The following is a 20684-nucleotide window of genomic DNA, read 5'->3' as shown; positions in this document are numbered from 1 at the left end:
AAGGAATGGACTGAGGCTGGGGTCAAGGCATCAAGAGCCACCACACACAGACATGTCAAGGAATTTGGCTACAGTTGTCATATTCCTCTTGTTAAGCCACTCCTGAACCACAGACAACGTCAGAGGTGTCTTACCTGGGCTAAGGAGAAGAAGAACTGGACTGTTGCCCAGTGGTCCAAAGTCCTCTTTTCAGATGAGAGCAAGTTTTGTATTTCATTTGGAAACCAAGGTCCTAGAGTCTGGAGGAAGGGTGGAGAAGCTCATAGCACAAGTTGCTTGAAGTCCAGTGTTAAGTTTCCACAGTCTGTGATGATTTGAGGTGCAATGTCATCTGCTGGTGTTGGGTCATTGTGTTTTTTGAAAACCAAAGTCACTGCACCCGTTTACCAAGAAATTTTGGAGCACTTCATGCTTCCTTCTGCTGACCAGCTTTTTAAAGATGCTGATTTCATTTTCCAGCAGGATTTGGCACCTGCCCACACTGCCAAAAGCACCAAAAGTTGGTTAAATGACCATGGTGTTGGTGTGCTTGACTGGCCAGCAAACTCACCAGACCTGAACCCCATAGAGAATCTATGAGGTATTGTCAAGAGGAAAATGAGAAACAAGAGACCAAAAAATGCAGATGAGCTGAAGGCCACTGTCAAAGAAACCTGGGCTTCCATACCACCTCAGCAGTGCCACAAACTGATCACCTCCATGCCACGCTGAATTGAGGCAGTAATTAAAGCAAAAGGAGCCCCTACCAAGTATTGAGTACATATACAGTAAATGAACATACTTTCCAGAAGGCCAACAATTCACTAAAAATGTTTTTTTTTATTGGTCTTATGATGTATTCCAATTTTTTGAGATAGTGAATTGGTGGGTTTTTGTTAAATGTGAGCCAAAATCATCACAATTAAAAGAACCAAAGACTTAAACTACTTCAGTCTGTGTGCACTGAATTTATTTAATACACGAGTTTCACAATTTGAGTTGAATTACTGAAATAAATGAACTTTTCCACGACATTCTAATTTATTGAGATGCACCTGTATTTTATTTTTTGCAAATCTGTTTGGTGCTGCTAGAAGCACAGAAAATAAACGCTTCACCTTTAACAAGGAATTTTACTTTGGATCACAAAACCTGAGGAAAAGTCACACATTTATGTGCTCCTACTTCTGTTGCGTCTTTGCTCTTAGGTGCTGATGGAGGCTTTGTCCCGCTGCGTGGCTGTGCTTACAGCTTCCAGCAAACCAGAAGATATGGCAGTGCAGGTACAGTTCAGACTCTTAATTCAACTCCAGTGGCAAAATAGCCAAATACAACCACCTTGAAATGATTATTATTGTTTAGAAAATGTAATTCTAATACTTTTTTGTCATGTGAAATGCATAATACATTAAGAAACATATGGCATCGTTTCATTATATTCAGCCCTATGGAGACTTTACACCTGATTATGTGTGTGTTTGTGGGTATTTTTCAGGTGTGCGGGCACATCTGTAGGTGCTATAGTGTAGCAGCCCAGTTTGAGGAATGCAGAGAGAAAATTGTTGAGCTACCCAAAATTATCAGAGATGTTTGTCACATTCTCTACTATGGCAAGGTAAGACTCTACCTCCAGTGTCATGAAGCATCCCACACCTTTAAAACAGATAGTCACTATTTTGATATCATTTAATTACGAACCAGCCATATTACATTGATGGTACACCACTTCATTGATATTTCATATTTTACACTTTTTGAAAAATATATGTACTGTTAATGACCTTTATGATTGGCTTACCTCCACTTACTGCTGTTCACACTGCTATTCATCAGGGTGGCCAAGTTGTGTAGGCATTGAAATCTAAATTTTATTTTGTCACCTCTTTTTCCTCTTTGTCAGGGTTTGCCACGTTTGGCCTCATTGGCTGTTCAGTGCGTGAGCTCCTTCGCCATAGACTTCTTTCTCCAGACACACCTGTACCAAGCTGGGGCTCTGTGGCACCTACTAGTCAGCCTTTTTAACTATGACTACACCTTGGAGGAAAGTGGAGTCCAGGCCAATCAGGAGACTAACCAGCAGGAGGTGGCCAACAGTCTGGCTAAGCTCAGCCTGGTGGCCCTCGGTCGGCTTGCGGGTTACACCTCCGTGGTCAGCCCGGAGGATGGGCCTGGAAGGGAGGCAAATGGTGGAGGGACAGTGGGCCACCCTCCAGAGAATCCCGCCATCAGAAAGAGTCTGGCAGCCATGCTGACGCCCTACATCTCGCGGAAACTGGGCAGTAATTCACCTGCTGAGGTGAGGGAGAAAAATAGATGTTTTTAGATGCTGTTATCAACATAAATTGTTCAGACTATGCTGCATGTGGTCTTTTGTTGTGGTTTAGGTTTCCTTACAATTATTTTCAGGTTCTGAAGTTGTTGAACAGCAACTCGGAGAACCCTTATTTGATCTGGAACAATGGAACCAGAGCTGAGCTAATGGAGTTCCTAGAAGAACAGCAAGAGAGCAACATCAAAAGAGTGAGAGAAACACCGCTCACGTTTTCTTGTAAAACAAATCTGTTTTCATATTGCGCTCAATCTTTTGTCTCTTTTTTCTTTGTAGGGAGAGTGTGATAAGAGTTTTGGAGCAGAGTTCTTGTTCAGTGAACATGGAAAGGAGCTGATTGTGGGAGAGATCTTTGTTAGAGTTTACAATGAGCAGCCTACCTTTGCTCTGGAGGTGACACACTATTTAATGCACTTATTCAATGATCCACTCATAAAACCTTGTTTTTAAGATAACATTCAGGAACATTCAGAACATAATTTCATTATGTTCATTCTTAGATATTAAAGGGGTAGTTCACCCAAAAATTCTCACATCATTTATTCACCCTCATGCCATCCCAGATGTGTATGACTTTCTTTCTTCTGCAAAACACGAACAAAGGTTTTTAGAAGAATATTTCAGCTCTGTAGGTCCATACAATGCAAGCGAATGCTGACCAAAAATTTGAAGCTCCAAAAAGCACATAAAGGCAGCATAGAAGTAATCCATAATCCAGTATTTAAATCCATATGTTCTAAAGCAATATGATGTGGGTGAGAAACAGATCAACATTTAAGTCCTTTTGTACTTTAAATCTCCACCATTGACCAGACCCGACCAGTAGGTGGCGATATGCATGAAGAATGTGAATCTCCAAAAAAATGTGAAGAAAGTGAAAAGTGGAGATTTATATTAAAAAAGGACTTAAATATTGATCCGTTTCTCACTTATTGCTTTAGAATATATGGATTTAAACATTGGAGTCTTATGGGTTACTTTTATGCTGCCTTTATGTGCTTTTGGGAGCTATTCCCTTGCATTGTGAGGACCAACAGAGCTGAGATATTCTTCTAAAAATCTTCATTTGTGTTCAGCAGAAGAAAGTAAGTCATAAAAATCTTGGATAGTATGGGGGTGAGTAAATAATGAGAGAATTTTCATTTTTGGGTGAACTGTTCCTAATCTGTATCTGTTTCTCCCTTTCTCAGTATCCAAAAGCATTCGCATCGAGTCTGTTGGATTATGTTGGCTCCCAGGCTCAGTACCTGCACACTCTGCTAGCTATGACTCAGACCAATAAAGTAGAGTCCCAGCAGCATGCTCAGAGATTGCGCTGGGCCGAAATGGCTCTTGAAGCTCTCCGCAATGTCATAAAAAACAATCCAGGTGATTTATAAACACAATAGGATGATACATGCTCCTCCTGTACCTACATGCTCTTTAAAAATCGATGACCAAGCTGTTATGTGTGTGTTTTTTTTTTGTTGTCGTTTTTTTTTTCATTATCTGCTGACTGTAGGCTCTGAGACGGAGTGTATTGGTCACTTTAAGCTTCTCTTCTCATTGCTGAGAGTTCACGGTGCCGGCAAAGTTCAGCAGCTTGCTTTGGAGGTACATCTTTTCGTAAATATCATACAGTGGGCTGTGTATTTAAAATCTGTGCTGTTTACACTTCCTACATACACTTCCTACATTATGAACACTGTTACCCCTCCTGTCTGTGTCGTAGATGCATTGATGTGTTTTACGTAATGCCGTCTTGCAAATGAGGTTGTCTCAACATAATTTATTCTCATGGGATACTTCCTAGAGATGTTTGCTGCATGCACTGTTCTTCAGTCTGATGTTGTGTTTTTGTCTATAGGTTGTGAATACTGTCACGTCAAACCAGGACTGCATCATTAACATCGCAGAATCTCTTGTTCTTCCCAATCTGCTGGTGCTGCTACACTCTTTACCATCCAGTAAGACTTCCTTCGTAGATAAAAGTTCAATTAGACACAAGCAATGCACCATGAACAATTTTGCTGCTGATTTCTTGGTCCTTGAACGAAGTCCTGAAAAAAAAGTTTACGGACATGTATGCTAAATATCCAGTTACATATAAAAAAAAGGCCCTGATTTATATGTTAAATATTTTATAATGAACTGTTGAACTGTAAAGATTCCAGGGTTTTTTCCTTCCTCTGCACTTTTCTAACCGTCTCCTCTCTGAACGGTCACACAGGCAGACAGCTTGTGCTGGAGACACTCTATGCACTGACTTCTAACACAAAGATTGTAACGGAGGCCATGAACAAAGGTGAGTGTAGCTATTTAACTTATGTTTGGAGCTTAAAGTTTTGGATTTCATCTGTGCATGCATTGATAATGTTAACATAATCATGCATTCAGTTATAACACACTGTGTCAAGTTTCATTTTCATTTAAGATTAATTTCTTGTGTGCATTTGTGGCTGTTCAAGGACCTGGAGGACCTCAAGCACACAAAGAAATCAAGATCAGTATAGTTACAACCCTATATGTGACATCCGACTTCTCATTTCTATTTCCCAGGTGCACTGATCTACCTATTAGATCTATTCTGTAACTCTACCCACCCTCAGGTTCGCACCCAGACTGCAGAACTCTTTTCAAAAATGACCTCAGACAAGCTGGTGGGACCAAAGGTAAGACACTCAATCACTTCTACCATTAATGTCTTATATATTTCTTGTCATTATTTGTACTGTAGCTACCATCCATGTGGATATGGCACCAGGAACTCCATTTTACTTGTTGAATGATAATTAAGGTTGATTCTCAACACTACAGTGTGTTTACCACAAAGTTGAGCATTCACCCTCTTTTCCTACCCAGGTGCGTCTGACACTGATGCGTTTCTTACCGGCCGTTTTCATGGACGCCATGCGTGACAACCCAGAGGCCGCTGTGCACATATTTGAAGGGACGCATGAGAACCCAGAGCTCATCTGGAATGACAGCTCGAGAGAGACCGTCTCCACCACCGTCAGAGAGATGATGCTAGAGTGAGACACTTTTAACTCATCTTAATATAGTCTATATAGTGCAGTTTTCAGGTCCAGGAAGTAAATATCAAATTTATTTACTCTGTAATGTTTCTGTAGAAGCCAAAAGTCAGTGTGTGGTTTCAAATTTTTCTTTTTAAATTGGGGTTAAAATTTTAATTGTATATATTATATGATATGCTGATTAATTAAACACAAGTAATCACATATATAAATATTTGCCGAGATGGGCCCCTGAATAACAATAAATCTGTATATAATGATTAAATAATTATAGTTACTTTTAAATAATTAAAATATATATTCTAAAAATAATAATTCAGATAATTAAAATGCATTACATTGTTTTGGCAGAAAAGCATTGATAAGACAATACACAAATTGGCTTTAGAATCCAATATATTGTTAATTTCCATAATATTGATCATTGGCCTACTGTCCACAGCAATCCATTTTGCAATTGACTTTGTCAATCTGTCAGAGATAGATTTATTATAAAGACTTGCCTAAGGACGCGACAATGTGCACATGAGTCAGGCGGATGCTTTTGGAACATCTCACTTTGGCTGCGTTGTGTCAAACACACAACGTTTATCGTGTCAGTCTGGGATTACATGAAGAGACAGACGCAATTGAGACAGCCTAAACAGATAGAAGAACTGTGGCGAATTCTCCAAGAAGCTTGGAACATCCTATCTGCCAACAACCAAGAAAAACTGTGTCCAGGTGTACCTAGGAGAATTGGTGCTGTTTTAAAGGCAAAGGTGGCCACACCGAATATTGATTTAGTTTTTTTGTTTACTGGACTTTGTATGGTTAATTGATAAATTAAAACTATTTATGGCATTATTTTTGAAGACATCCTCACTATGCAACATAGTTCCTAAAACGTTTGCACAGTACTGCATATAAAAAAATTACATGATACAACCCCCCCCCCCCCATTAAGCATTGCGAATAATGTCATAAAGTCAGACCACCACACTCTCAAACTAAAATCTTTGTTAGTTTGAGTATATAGTGACTGTCATCCAAAAGTTTTTATATTGTACAGTAGAGATCAACCGATAGTGGATTTTGCCGGTACCGATAACTAAGGTGGAGGAAAAGTCAGATAACCGATTAATCGGTCGATAGTTTTTAAAATGTATTCATAGAATTTATTGAATCTTAAAATATTTTCTAAGTCTTTCCTAATTATGACGGGCACAGACATTGAGGCAACAAGATTCCAAAATGAAAAAAATCCCAGAAGTTTTTTGTGCAACCAAAATCCCAATCTTCTTCTTCTTTCGGCTGCTCCCGTAAGGGGTCACCACAGCAGACCATCGTGATCCGCATATTTGACTTGGCACAGGTTTTACTCCAGATGCCCTTCCTGACGCAACTCTTGTGGGGGAAACCAGAGCTCCCGGAGTAAACCCACTGCAAACACGGGGAGAAAATGCAACCAAAATCCCAATAATAACCGGAAAAAAATTACGATTTGGTGCGTAACGTGGGACTTTTAACTATAAACAAGACCCCGGAATACACTTTCTTATTTTGAAATGACAGAGACTTGGCTCCACTACAGTCCTCTATATTTAGGTTTTTCCAAATTAAGCTTTTTATGACCTACATTCACTAGATTAAAACTATTGGCAACTATCGGCATAGATTTTTGCAGATAACCAATTGTTCCAAAAAGCAACTATCGGCACCGATTAATCGGTAAAACCGATATATTGGTCTACCTATATTGGACAGTAGTTTCTAGTTTGAATTTGTCTTTTGCAATGCTTCATGAGATGAATTGTTCATTCCCTCATTAAAGAATTTAAGTACACAGTCTTGTACCTTTCCTAATTTGTTGAATTTTCAAATGCTTTTCGCTTAAAATCACAGTTTGTAATTTGGTTTGTCGCTGATAGGTTTGGTTCAAGGCTCAGAACTCTTTAATGAATAATTTTTTCTAAACCCCTATGAAGAAAATGAAATAGGGGAAAAAAAAAACAGAACCAAGGCCAACAAAAACTGGGCAGGCTCTATTGCACTTTATTGTTCTTATTCTCTGATCCGTCAAACCATAATTTCTCCTGGGTCATTTGCTCGTTAACTCATTCTTGCATTTCTGCAGGCATTTTAAGCAACAGAAAGATAATCCTGATGTCAGTTGGAAGGTGAGGTGGTTTTTTATAATGTATTCCATCTGAATGTATAGTTTAGTTTAATCATTTGTGACTCTGAAAGTACTGTATTGTGATATATCTGTGTGTATGTATCATTCATAGCTGCCTGAAGACTTTTCAGTCCCGTATGGAGCAGGGCAAGGAGAGCTGGAGGTTGGCGGAGTGTTTCTACGGATCTTCATTGCTCAGCCAGGCTGGGTACTACGCAAACCGAGAGAGTTCCTGGTGTCTTTAATGGACACGCTCACCACGCTACTGGAGAGGAACAATCCCAATGTGTGTGCCTCCACTAAAGCAGACACACTTTAATGGTTGCGTATTAATAAATGACTTTATCAAATATTCTCTATTCTCATCATTTTAGGGTGAGGCGTTGGAGACGGTTACCACAGCAGCAGTGTGCCTCTTCAGCACCCAGACCCAGCTGGCCGATCAGGTCCCTCCTCTCGGGCATCTGCCTCGTGTCCTATCGGCACTCAACCATAAGAACAACGCTGTCCCTAAAAGTGCCATCAGACTCATACATGTGCTCTCAGACAATGAGGTACAATGCAATTGTGCACACACTGTTACTTTTATGTTACTCACAGAAGTAGCGTGGTGGATACAGATCTGACCATGAACAGTTACCATCAAGGTCACATGTTTGTTACCAGCAACAATTGATAAAAGGGAGTGACAGGATATTTTGTTTTTTTTCTTGGTTTTATTTCTCCATCTGCTTGCCCTGCCCACTGTGGACTCATAAATAACTGTATATTAAAAATCGAATATGTTCTGATTGGATGTGATTGTGTCATTTGGCACAGCAGTTTCGTGTTCATTGTGAACAGACAAATTGCTTGCGTCTTAAACCTAAATTGGATGTATTGATCTCTAACTTGCTTTAACACTATGAAAATGATAAGTTTACCATGTGCACATTATTAGTAATCTAATTGGGTTGTTTTGGGGTATCTTTACCCTGTAGCTTTGTGTGCGGTCCATGGCAGCTTTAGATACAATTGGTCCGTTGATGACCGGTATGAAGTTGAGGGCTGATATGGCAGGACTTGCATGCGAGGCGCTCAACCGCATGTTCCAGCGAGAGCAGACTGAACTGGTCGCACAGGTAAGCAAACATACACACTGTTTATTACAAAAAATAGACTGTCACAGTACCGGTACACCTTTCACAATAGACTTACCATGAGCTTCGAGGTACATAATCTTCTGTTGAAGTATCAGTTCTTTTTAATATGATAATATGCTGTACAATTTTTCTTTTTAAATATTAAGAATTTATCAAATTTGCAAAGCCTGGGAAATGCTACACTAAGGCTGTTTTTTTTGTTTGTTTGGTTTTTTTTGGCCTATCTGACTCAAACCCATTTGAGTTTTTTTTAGTCTGAACAGGACAAAAACACATACAATTCTTAATGCATCTTACTCTGAAAAGTCAGATCAGATTTCTTGTGTTTTTTTTCATCATTCCTTGTGTGTGATGGGTTGTTTTGTCAGGTGTTGCGATGAGAAAACACATGCTGCGTATCAAAAGGCATAAATGAGGCATTCACGGGGCACTTTGAAGGGAAAACAATAATGATGGCCACACTGTAAGATTGTTACAAGAGATTTTTCAGTAAAATGTATTAATAAAAGTTCAGAATGATCGTTTGATTACACCTTTCAGCCCTCCGACAGTGGATGGTAAAGTCTATGAGGGGAATAGGGCATATGGATAATCACTACTGAATGGAACGCACCCTTATGTCATGTATATGTTACAGGGCAGCCAAAGCAGTGCAGCTCTTTTAAAATAATAGTCATTGGCTTAACCACCCCAAAGAGATGTGCTACAGTGCGGTAACACACCGACTGCAAGTAGGGTTGTAAAGGGGCAGAACATTTCCGGTAAATTTCTGGAAACTTCCAGAAACTTTCCATGGGAAGATAAGCTGGGGAATTTTGGAAATATTGGAAAAAACTTTGGGCACTTTGCTATATGCTGCTGCATCTTTGTGGCATTCCTAACATAGGTCTTTGCACAGTATTTGCAAATGTACACAGCCGTTCCTTCTACATTTGGCTGAGGTGAAATGTATCCACTCATCAGATGGTGCACGTGGGATTGTTCTGTAGAATAAGATTAGAAAAAACCTGGTAAAAAACACTAATGCCACGTCTGTTAGCTAAACAATTGGAATATTCTGGAATGGTAAAAATATTTTACTATTAATGCTGGACAAATTAATAGAAATAGGCTAGATGAATAGATGAACACTCCTCAATCAGCATGCTAAATCAAACTAACCTACATTCTTGTATGATAACTGAAAACTGGCTAGCAGAAGAAACAGCATCACAGTTGAGCTAGCTAGCACCATGATAACTAGCCTCTTAAATTGTCAATGAAATGGTGTTAGCTAGCATACATTTAGCATATCTGATTTACTGGCTAGCTAGCAACTGTATAAACACATTTTGATTTAGTATTTGCTAGTTAAACTTTAATACCATAGATCAAATATATTTACCCTAGTAATATCATCAAAACTTACTTGACTGGGTGTAGTCCTTGGGCTCAAATACAGTAGTGTGGCTTCAATAGTCCTGCTGTAGAAAGTAGCCTGCAGTTAGTAGTGTGCTGTGTGCATGTGTTTGAGGAATGCGCAGGGTAGAAATTCAACTGAATTTGCATTAAATCTGGTTGTTTTAACCATGATTATGCTGCAAGATGTTTTTGGTTTTTTCAAGTATATTTAAGTTCCCTGTTATAGGCTAACTTGCAATTTTGCACATTTCCAGTTTATTCCCATTAATTCCCATATATTCCCGGTAATTCCCATGGAAAGTTTCCAACGTTGAAAATTCCCAGAATTGTGCAACCCTAACTGAAAGCCACCACAACGCTATAAGTTACTGAAAGTCTCGCGCGAATACAGGACGCTTGAGCATTTTGAACGCTTTAATACAGGACAGGGGTCCTCTTCAAGAGTCTCGCCCTCTGACCCTCTTATGCTTCAATATGGGATACAAAGCCTTCAAGATGGGATGTTTCACTGTCTGCTAAAATACAGGACGAAGGGCATCCCATACGGGTTAAAACGGTACAGTTGTGAAACCTAGCAGCAACAAACATTGCATATGACACCTCTCCCATTTTTTTAAGCCGTTGTCTGTGACGAATGTGTTACTATTTGGATACTACCCTCATGAAAACCATAAACAATGGCAAAACATCGATTGCTAAACATTCACGCATGGTGAACATATGCAAGTTTGCATCGTTACGTCAACTAATGTGGACGTGCTAGCAAAAGCGACCGCAGTCTGAACAGAAAAAAAATCTGATCTGTCCTCATATAACCTACAGTTTGAATAGTCTGTCTAAAAAAATCTGATCTTTCCTGAGAATTTTAGGGGGAAATGTGCTTAATTGTTTTGAAGATAATGCAAGAGATCGAAATATGCTTTCTTTTCTTTACGCAAAATATATATTGTTTTATTTTGGTTTTGGAAATATGACCCAGACATAGAGATTGACTAGGTCCATTTAAGACCCAAAACGTTATTGACTGCAACATTCACAGTGCTGTCATTGTTTTTGGAGATTGTGGGTTTGTTTCAAGGCTTAGAAATCTTTAGTGAAGAATTAAAGACTATGGAGAAAATGAATGGGAAAAACTCCTCCGAAACCACGTTTGCTGGAAAAAAAATTATAATATAATGAGCCCTTCAAAACAATCCAACTGGTTTTTATGTTATTATTCCATTTTCAGGCTCTCCGAGTGGAGTTGGTGCCCTACCTTTTAAAGTTGTTAGAGGGAGTCGGCTTGGAGACTCTTGAAAACCCTTCAGCAACCAAAGCTCAGATCGTCAAAACCCTTAAATCCATGACCCGCAGCCTACAGTTTGGAGAACAGGTACAACCCTGTTTCACTAGCATACTAGAACTTACTAGAACAACAATCAAATGATCTGTGCAATGTGCCACAGCAAGAACATATTTCACATACACTACCAGTCAAAAGTTTTGAAACACTTACTCATTCTTTATTATAATTTATTTTCACATTTTAGAATAATAGTAAAGTCATCAAAACTATGGAATAACATAAATGGAACTATGGGAATTATGTTGTGACTAAACAAAATCCAAAATAAATCAAAACTGTGTTATATTTTAGCATCTTTAAATTTGCAGACATGTACTCTTGACATTTTCTCAACCAGCTTCTTGAGGTATCACCCTGGGATGCTTTTTAAACAGTATTGAAGGAGTTCCCATCTATGTTGGGTACTAATTTTCTGCTTTTCTTTATTATTTGGTCTAATTCATCGATTTCAAAAACTTTTTTTTTTTAATAAAATTTTAGTTTTATAATGAACTAAATTAATATGGTGGCACAATCAAAAGATTTTTAAGATCATGAGAAACATTTCAGTAAAGTGTTTCAAAACTTTTGACCAGTAGTGTACTTGTATACGTGTCCAGGACTGACGCAGTGGTTTTGTTGCAGGTAAACGAAATCCTCTCTCGTTCCACTGTGTGGAGTGCCTTCAAAGACCAGAAACACGATCTCTTCATCTCCGATTCCCAGACTGCAGGCTACCTGACGGGTAAGAAAAACACATTCATCTTGTGTTTCTCTCTTTTTTGCTTTTATTTAAGGCCTCAGTCTGAGTTGGTCTCTTGAATCAGAATCTTGAACTCAAGTGACCCACTGGAATCTTCCTGGTTCGAAAAGAGTTAAGCTCTATCAACAGCATCTGTAGCCTGCCGTCAGTTACCACAGACAATCATTTCAACTCTGCCCAAACAAAAAACTTGTTTATAGCAATGCACAATGGAAGTCTATGAGGCAAGGCTCATATTTGTTAATTCGCTTATATTATTAATTACAAAAATGTGTTATTTTAGCAGTTGTCGAAATCATCATTTTAGCTGTTGGGCTACTTTTTTAATCTTTTGAAACAGTGTGTACATTATATGAATGTTTATTCCTGTGCAATGTATTGCCCCATACACTTCCATTGTAAGTTTGTTACTGTAAAAAAAAAAATTTGCTTGTTCTTAAAAACAGAGAGGAGTTGAAATTGATCTCTGTAGTAATCAACAGCATACTTAATTTGCAGTGAACCAGAAACATTCCTAAACATTGTTGCAAGCTTTTAACTGTCTGCCTAAATGGTAGAGGTGGGGGGAAAAATCATTTCAGCGATGCATCGCGATTCATACTCAAACGATTCTGAATCGATTCTCAAAAGAATCAGAATAGATTCTGAGTTCAGTTTAAATCACGGCAGAGCAGTGGAGTGCGCCAAAGACAGATGTAGAAACAAAGATGCTGAGTGCATACACTAAAATCAAGTGCACAAACACGACTGTTTGCAGACCAGCTGTATCAAGCACATGACAGTTTGTGCCCGAATGAAACTACGATCCCGAAATTCTTTCACAAACCCACGCAAATAGAAACGGGAGAGTTTGTTCATGGTAAGAAGCCAACAAACAACATAAAAGACGAGCTCGCACCCATTATTGCACTGATTTGCACACAACGGGGGAAAACACAGAAGAAAATAATGATGAGGCAGCGGTTCGGGAGATGTTGGTGATGTTGTCATTTAATTATTTTTTTTTTCGATGCCTTTCTCTGCTCTTGCGCGCTCTCCATTTCATTGGCTTTTGCTATATTGCCGGTCATTGCCACTCGCTTGTCAGGACAGTGTGCACACCTGATGATAAAGGTTTGAATCCATCGTAGCTTTTGCGACAGGGTCGTGCAATCTTCTACAGTGCATACGAGATGCTTGATAAATTACTGAAGCAACAACTGTGCTATTTAAACCGCTTTACTATCACCTGTGCAGGTGAGGAGCGGAGAAGCTGACAGCTGAACTCTCATAGAAGCAGATATATCTCTCATCCTGGACCAGCAACTTCCAGTTGTGGTTAAAAATTTAAATGAATAGCATGGCATAGATTAATTTTAAATAATTATTAAATACTATTAAATGATTTACAATGCTTAAATAAATAAAATAATATAATCAGCTGAAGTAATAGTATTCAGTGTGTTTTGATGGAGAAGCAATATTTTTTTTGTGCTTTTAAGAGATTTCTTTATAAGGTTTCTAAAGAAAGAAACTGAAAAACTGAGATACCCTTTTAAATTATTGAACCATTTATTTAATCTTGTGGATGTTCCATGTTTTGTTCACAGCTCATACTGAAAAAAACAGCTGTTTTTTTTTAAAACAGCTGTTAAATAAAAAGCTGAAAGTAAAAAATAGAGAGTAAAAAACGCATTTTGAAGAAACTGAAAAAAGAAAGAAATTGAAGGACAAGATGCATCGTGATGCATCGAGAATCGTTTTATAATCGAATCGTTACCCTTTGAATTGTAATCGAATCGTGAGGCCAGTGAAGATTCACACCTCTACTAAATAGTTTATATCAGTACTGGATATAAACTACTTACACATGTCTTAGCTTTAGTTTCTCCACTGCATTTTTCTCCACGTCCTCGTTCTGACTTCTGCTTGCTTCCTTTCTTCTGCACTCTTCCCTTCTTCTCTCTTTTCTCGTCTCACTCTTCAGGTGTGTCCACTCCATCTCTTCTGGCTGGCAGCAGTCCGTTGCGGAGTGGGCTTTAGTGGCCCCACGTGGCCTTTCCCACCCGCCTCTTTTTTTTTTCTTTAAAACAGGTAGACTCTCCTCTTTGTGATGTCTTCACCTCGTCCTCTGAAGTTTGTTTTTTATTCACCATTTCAAATTCATTTCCTCTGTTGACATGTAGAATTGATGGTGTATTCTAGTAGAGTTCAGGCTAGTGCTAGTATTTTCCATCTAAAGGAGCCTTCTCAGCATATTTACTCATTACTCCACACATTTTCATATCTGTTAAGAGAATTAAGAATAGTTCACCAAAAAATAAAAATGCACTCACAAGCTTTTTATTAGGAACACCTGTACACCTACTTATTCATGCGATTATCTAATCAGCCAATCATGTGGCAGCAGTGCAATGCAAAAAAATAAAGCAGATACAGGTCAGGATCTTTAGTTAAAGGAATGTTCCGGGTTCAATACAAGTTAAGCTCAATCAACAGTATTTGTGGCATAATGTTGATTACCACCAAAATTAATTTAGACTCGTTCCTCCTTTTCTTAAAAAACAAATAATCGAGGTTACATTGAGGCACTTACAATGGGGGCCAATTTTGTGAATGGGGGCCAATTTTTTAATGTTAAAATACTCCGTTTCAAAATTATAGCCACAAGACATAAACAATATGCATGTGAACATGATTTTAGTCTGATAAAATCACTTACTAACCTTTTCTGTGTAAAGTTATAGCCAATGTTACAACTTTGTTACCATGACGATGTAATGTCAACAAACCCTAAAACGACTGTAAAAATGACAATTTAAACAATTTTACAGCTCAAATAATACACAAGTTCTAACAGAAGAATTAATACAAGTGCTTTTATAAAATTATAAGCTTCAGATTTCTGTTTAAACCCTCCAAAAATTGCCCCCTATTCACTTCCATTGTAAATGCCTCACTGTAACTCTTTTTTGCTCTTTTTAAAGAAAAGGAGAAACGAGTCAAAATGTATATTTGTGGTAATCAACATTTTGCCACAAATGCTTTCGATTGAGCTTAACTTGTATTGAACCCGGAACATTCCTTAAATATTCACATCAACCTTCATAATGGGGAAAAAATTTGATCTCAGTGATTTCGACCATAGCCAAATGATTAAGTTAGATGATATGTCGTGAGAACTAATGTCAACCAATGTAATTTTCTTCTCCTACTCCTGTTTCGCCTTATAGAGTGTGTTGTGTTTGTATTATGTTCTAAATGAACAGAAGACAAGATGTTGTATCCTTTTATGCAAAAAAAAAAAAAAAAAAAAAAAAAATCAGTTTGGAAATTTTGAATTACTCTGTGTTCCACAAAAAAAAAAAAAAATTCATATGGGTTAGGAAAGACAAGAAATTATGACAGAATCTTCGATTTTGGGTGAACTATTCTCTAAACTCACTATAGATTTAAGTGTAGTCATTTAATAAAGTTGATTTAAATGTATTGATTTTAGATATAGTTGAATGCTTTTAACGTGTAGTCTTAGGTTAACTACATAGTTTTCAGTTAACACACCCTCGCCCACTTCATTTCACCAACCCATGGTGATTAAAACAAGCTAATACATAATTATGATTGTGTGTGTTAAACGTGGACAGGTCCAGGAGTGGCAGGTTATCTAACAGCAGGCACAGGCTCTACAGTAATCCCAAGTGTCCCACCACCTGTGGATAACGACATTGGCAACCTGGGCTGAATTACACAAACAGAATATCAGACAAACTCGACCTGGCTCTCTGGAGTGGTGGCATCCTGATCCTGAGGGAGAGAATACAGGATGATGAATAAAGAGAGAAGGAAAGAAATGGAGGGGTAGTGATTACATCCTCCGTTGGGTTTCCTGAAAATGCTGTCACCATGCTATGAAAATGTCCACCACCCTCCCTCACAGCACTCATGGTCTTGTGATTCCTTCATTTTAATACAAGTTAATATTCTTGTTATATTCATTTGCGTCTCAAGCTTTTCTGATTTCTTTCCCAGGAGAGTAGAGTAAAATAGTTTACTTTTATATTGAGAGTTTTTTTTATTATTCATTTTGTTATTTGTTTGTTTTGCTGCCATGTTGTCTCCAACTCATGGTCTCTTCTCCTCGTCTTCCTGGTTTCACATTCAGCCCATTCTTAACTTACATCTGTTGCCATGTCAACAAATTCTAGATGCTGTCCATTTTATAGTTTGAAGCCTTTTCAAACAATCATGATTGCCCATTTTTGTATTTTTCTTTTATTCTAAAGTGCCCAAAGTGCTTGTTAACAGAAAGAAAGATAAAGTTGAGAAGGAACCTGTTAAACTGTGATTATTTGTGCACATGTGAATACCGCACTGGCTGCAAGCCTATCCTTGTTTTCCCTCATCTGTCATCTCTGTTTCATGTCTGCTCGTCTCATAGTCCTATATTTTTTTTCCTACCTTCCCCAGAAAGCACTAGACTATTTATGAATAAAGACCAACTGAAAATGAGCTTCTAAAAGAACAAAGGTCAAATTGTACTGACTCTGATTACAAATCTATGTGAAAGACTAGTGCAGTTGTGAAATGTTAAATGTAATATGCCGTACATACACTTTCTATATTGAATGTACATTAATAATAATAAAAAAAAAAAAACATAAATCAGTTGCACTTGTACATAAAATTTTAAAAATAAAAGGGAATCTACAGTTGTTGAGTTTTATTTCTCATAATAATGCAATGTCCTTTTTAAAGGGTAAAACGTTGTTCTATATTACACTATTTGGCTATTTCATTCATGGTGCTTCAATATTTTGTACTTACAAGGTATACAGTATGTGACCGTGAAAATGGGCCCCATTGGTGTAGAAACTGAACAAATTCATAGTACCATTTTATATATATATATATATATATATATATATATATATATATATATATATATATATATATATATATAAAATAAAAAATATTGGCATTCTTGGTATATATGAGCAAAGAAGGATGTAGAAAATATGTCTTTATTGTTTATCCTTTTAATCTTTCATTCAAAATATTCACAAAAATCTACCCTCTAATGGATATCAAACAATTGCTAACACAACACATTCATCCATCTTCTATAGCTGCTTGTAGGGTCGCAGGTAGTGCTGGAGCTTATCCCAGCTGTCATGGCCAAAGTCAGGGAAACACCCTAGACAGGTGGACAGTCCATCACTAGGCATAACACAAGTTTTATCAAAAAACAAATATCTTTGTCAAATACATGTGAGGCATAATTGTTGACACCCTTTTATTCAATACTTTGTGCAACCTCCCATTGCAAAGATAACAGCTCTGAGTCTTTTATCATGCCTAATGAGGTTGGAGAAAACAAGGCAAGGGATCTGAGACCATTCCTCCTTACAGAATCTCTCCAGATCCTTCAAATTCCAAGGTCCATGCTGGTGGACTCTCCTATTCAGTTCACCCCACAGCTTTTGTATGGAGTTCAAGGTCAGGGGACTGGGATGGCCATTGCAGAACCTTGACTTTGTGGTCAGTGAACCATTTTGGGTTGATTTTGGTGTTTGTTTTGGATCATTATTCTGCTGGAAGATCCAACCAGGGCCCATTGTAAGCTTTCTGGCAGAGGCAGCCAGGTTTGGATTTTTTATCTGTTGGTATTTTCATGATGCCATGTATCCGTACAAGACGTCAAGGACATCTGGCATAAAAACAGCCCCACAACATTAAAGATCCACCACCATATTTAACCGTGGGCATGTGGTACTTTTCCATATGGCTACCTCTCTGTGTGTGCCAAACCCACCTCTGGTGTCTGCTGCCAGAAAGCTCTATTTTTGTTTCATCTGACCATAGAACATGGTCCCATTTGAAGTTCCAGTAGTGTCTGGCAAACTGGAGATGCTCGAGTTTGTTGTTGGATGAGAGCAGAGGCTTTTTTTCTTGAAACCCTCCCAAACAAATTTTTGTGATGTAGGTAACGTCTGATTGTAGACTTTCTATTTTGGGAAGCTCAACAACCTTTTGCTTCACATCACAACTACATTCTTTAGTCTTACCCATTGTGATGAAAGACTACTGGCTTGTGTTTCCTCATATTTATACCCCTGTGAAGTAGGAAGTCATGGCTGAACAATTTCATGTTCCTAGTTACCCAGGTGCACTAAAAAAATTTAAAATATGAATGGGAATATACTTCAGATATATTTTACTCATAAGAATTTCTAGGGGTGCCAATAATTGTGGCAAGCGTGTTTTGGAGAAAAATAATTATACATTTGATTGAGATTTTTTCCCCCCTTTCAATTAGTTTACTTCAATTAAAGTTTCAATTTTGTGAATATTTTGAATGAAAGATCAATGGATCAACAAAGACATTTTTCACAGCCTTCTTTGCTCATATTTACCAAGGGTGCCAATATTTTTGACCACAACTGTATATGGTACTATATGAGCTATTCACCATATGAGTCTACTTTATGAGGTAGTCACCATTGCTGTTGAATTGTTCACCATTTTTTATCACCTAACTGTGTTTTTAAGGAGTTATTTGCAAGAAAACTAATTACATCTCCAGTGTCCAGATGAGGGCATCATTTCATCAAATCTCACTGACTACAACCTCTTGAGCTATGTGATTTTGTGTGTGCCGTCAGTTTCCAGAAACCCCCATTATTTCTCATTAAACTAAAAAACTCAGTCATGATGATAAATGTTCAACATAAATCCAAAGTGCATCCGAGTGTGTCATTCTAACTTTAGAGTCATTTGGGATGCCAAAGAAATCTGTTCTTGATCTTTGACCTAATTGAGAAATGTCAGAAACATAGTTATTAGAGCAAAAATACCACATTTCTATGGTAACCTTTTTATAAATCAGCTTGAAATTTAAACAGCAGTTTACTGACATCAGTCAGTTTATTACTTCATTAAAAAGTGTTTATGTCAGCCCATGTCTCAGAGGCTATGTGTGTGTCCTTAGACAAACCCTCTACCAGAGTTTTTCCCATCATTTTGCCGGTCCAGGTGCTGGAATATCCCTCTCATTCTGTTCTTGCCCCAAAACATCCTGTTTCCCAGACCCTATAAACTCTATCTTCTCCAGGCAGCCTCTACCTCTGACTCATTCAGAAGCCAGATATGCTGAGTTGGAAAGTTGTGCAAGTCTCCAGCAGACACTCCCTGCTGTTGATTCCATTGGGATTGTATCAGATCATTACAAATGAAGTAAATTATTTTGAGCAATACCTTGAGGCATTGGAACTAATTCAATAAATCTATTTTTCTATGTTAATAAAGTGGCATTAGATACATGAAATCAAAACAAACAAAAACAAAAATGCTATTTTTTAAACTTAATGCTGGTTTGGTTTTGGTTTGTATTTATACCTAACATAATTTAATATAATTTTTTTTTTTTTTTTTTTTTTTACACAAAAGAAAAAATGAATAGTACTTTAAAATATTGGTAGTTTCAAGCCAATGGCAAAAATCCCACAGTTAATGAAAGTGAATGTAATCACATAGCTGCTAGAGCATGTGCTGCTAAAGCACAAAGTTTTTCAAGGCAAACTAATGAAATCCTCTATCAGTGAACATTTTTGAAAGAGATATGCTGATTGACCTGCTTGTTTTTTTTTATTTTTTATTTATTTATTTATTTTTTTTATTAGCATCCTGTAGAACTTTTTTCACCTAATTTTCAGGAATTTACAACTTTCAAATTAGGACAAAATCCAGTTTTGCTGGGTCTAGATAGTAATTCTATGCTAGAAAACATTGTAAAAGCTAGGAAAGAGGGAGATCAGGCCATCTAATTAAATCATTGCAGATTTTATCAAGCAATGGGAATTGGCCAGTTGACTAATTGTAGGGGTAATATTAATTCCCAAATATGTAAAACCAGAGTCCGACACTTTAAATGGAAAGGAAGTCATATTAATTATACGAGTGCTTGAGTATCTTAAATGCAAAGCAACAGATTTGGAGAAATGTATTTTATACCCTGAAAACTTCCCAAATGAATTAACAATATCTACTAAAGCAGGCACCGACAATTCAAGGTCTGACAAAAATAGCAGGATATCATCCGCATAGAGGGAGATCTTATGCTGTTTAACACCAACCGAGACACCAGACACAGCCACCCCTCCCTAATCGCCTGAGCCAGTGGCTCTATTGCTATAGCGAAAAGCAACGGGGAGAGGGGGCAGCCCTGTCTAGTGCCCCGAAACAGAGGAAAGTTGTCAGACTTATGACCGTTAGTGACAACAGCTGCGAGTGGAGCAGAATAGAGTAAGTACACCCATCTAATAAAATTATCGCAGAGGCCAAACCTTTCCAAATTATAAAATAAATAAGGCCACTCCACTCGATCAAAGGCCTTCTCCGCATCTAACGATAAAATAAGGGTGTCAATGTTACATTTGTGAGAGAGCTCAATAACATTTAGAAGCCGTCTAATATTATTACTCAAGCTTCTACCCTTAATGAAACCCGTTTTGTCTTCATTAATGATGGAAGGATGTATTTTCTCCAGCTGTAGCGCAAGGATTTTAGAGAGCAACTTTAAATCTACGTTCAGCAAAG

The 20684-nt window shown here is 37.8% G+C and overlaps 1 protein-coding gene across 5 annotated transcripts in view; it reads left to right on the top strand.

Annotated features, from left to right (window-relative positions):
- Window positions 1–16798, top strand: part of LOC127434713 (dnaJ homolog subfamily C member 13-like) — a 73318-nt gene extending 56520 nt beyond the window's left edge. For 4 of the 5 annotated variants that reach the window (XM_051687618.1, XM_051687617.1, XM_051687616.1 and 1 more), the window contains 18 exons: window positions 1188–1262; window positions 1475–1594; window positions 1880–2275; window positions 2386–2499; window positions 2585–2701; window positions 3499–3676; window positions 3810–3901; window positions 4155–4254; window positions 4518–4592; window positions 4847–4959; window positions 5150–5319; window positions 7439–7481; window positions 7593–7766; window positions 7855–8034; window positions 8461–8601; window positions 11252–11395; window positions 11993–12092; window positions 15734–16798. In XM_051687618.1, the coding sequence (XP_051543578.1) occupies window positions 1188–1262; window positions 1475–1594; window positions 1880–2275; window positions 2386–2499; window positions 2585–2701; window positions 3499–3676; window positions 3810–3901; window positions 4155–4254; window positions 4518–4592; window positions 4847–4959; window positions 5150–5319; window positions 7439–7481; window positions 7593–7766; window positions 7855–8034; window positions 8461–8601; window positions 11252–11395; window positions 11993–12092; window positions 15734–15831 (2430 nt within the window). In that variant the 3' untranslated portion in view covers window positions 15832–16798. Of the gene's footprint in view, window positions 1–1187; window positions 1263–1474; window positions 1595–1879; window positions 2276–2385; window positions 2500–2584; window positions 2702–3498; window positions 3677–3809; window positions 3902–4154; window positions 4255–4517; window positions 4593–4846; window positions 4960–5149; window positions 5320–7438; window positions 7482–7592; window positions 7767–7854; window positions 8035–8460; window positions 8602–11251; window positions 11396–11992; window positions 12093–14076; window positions 14184–15733 lie in introns of all 5 variants that reach the window. The other variant, XR_007896075.1, reaches the window with a different exon arrangement.
- The last annotated feature ends 3886 nt before the right edge of the window (window positions 16799–20684 follow it).

Source organism: Myxocyprinus asiaticus, chromosome 44 (assembly GCF_019703515.2).
Source record: "Myxocyprinus asiaticus isolate MX2 ecotype Aquarium Trade chromosome 44, UBuf_Myxa_2, whole genome shotgun sequence".
Taxonomy (NCBI): domain Eukaryota; kingdom Metazoa; phylum Chordata; class Actinopteri; order Cypriniformes; family Catostomidae; genus Myxocyprinus; species Myxocyprinus asiaticus.
This window is presented reverse-complemented; position numbering and strand designations above follow the sequence as displayed.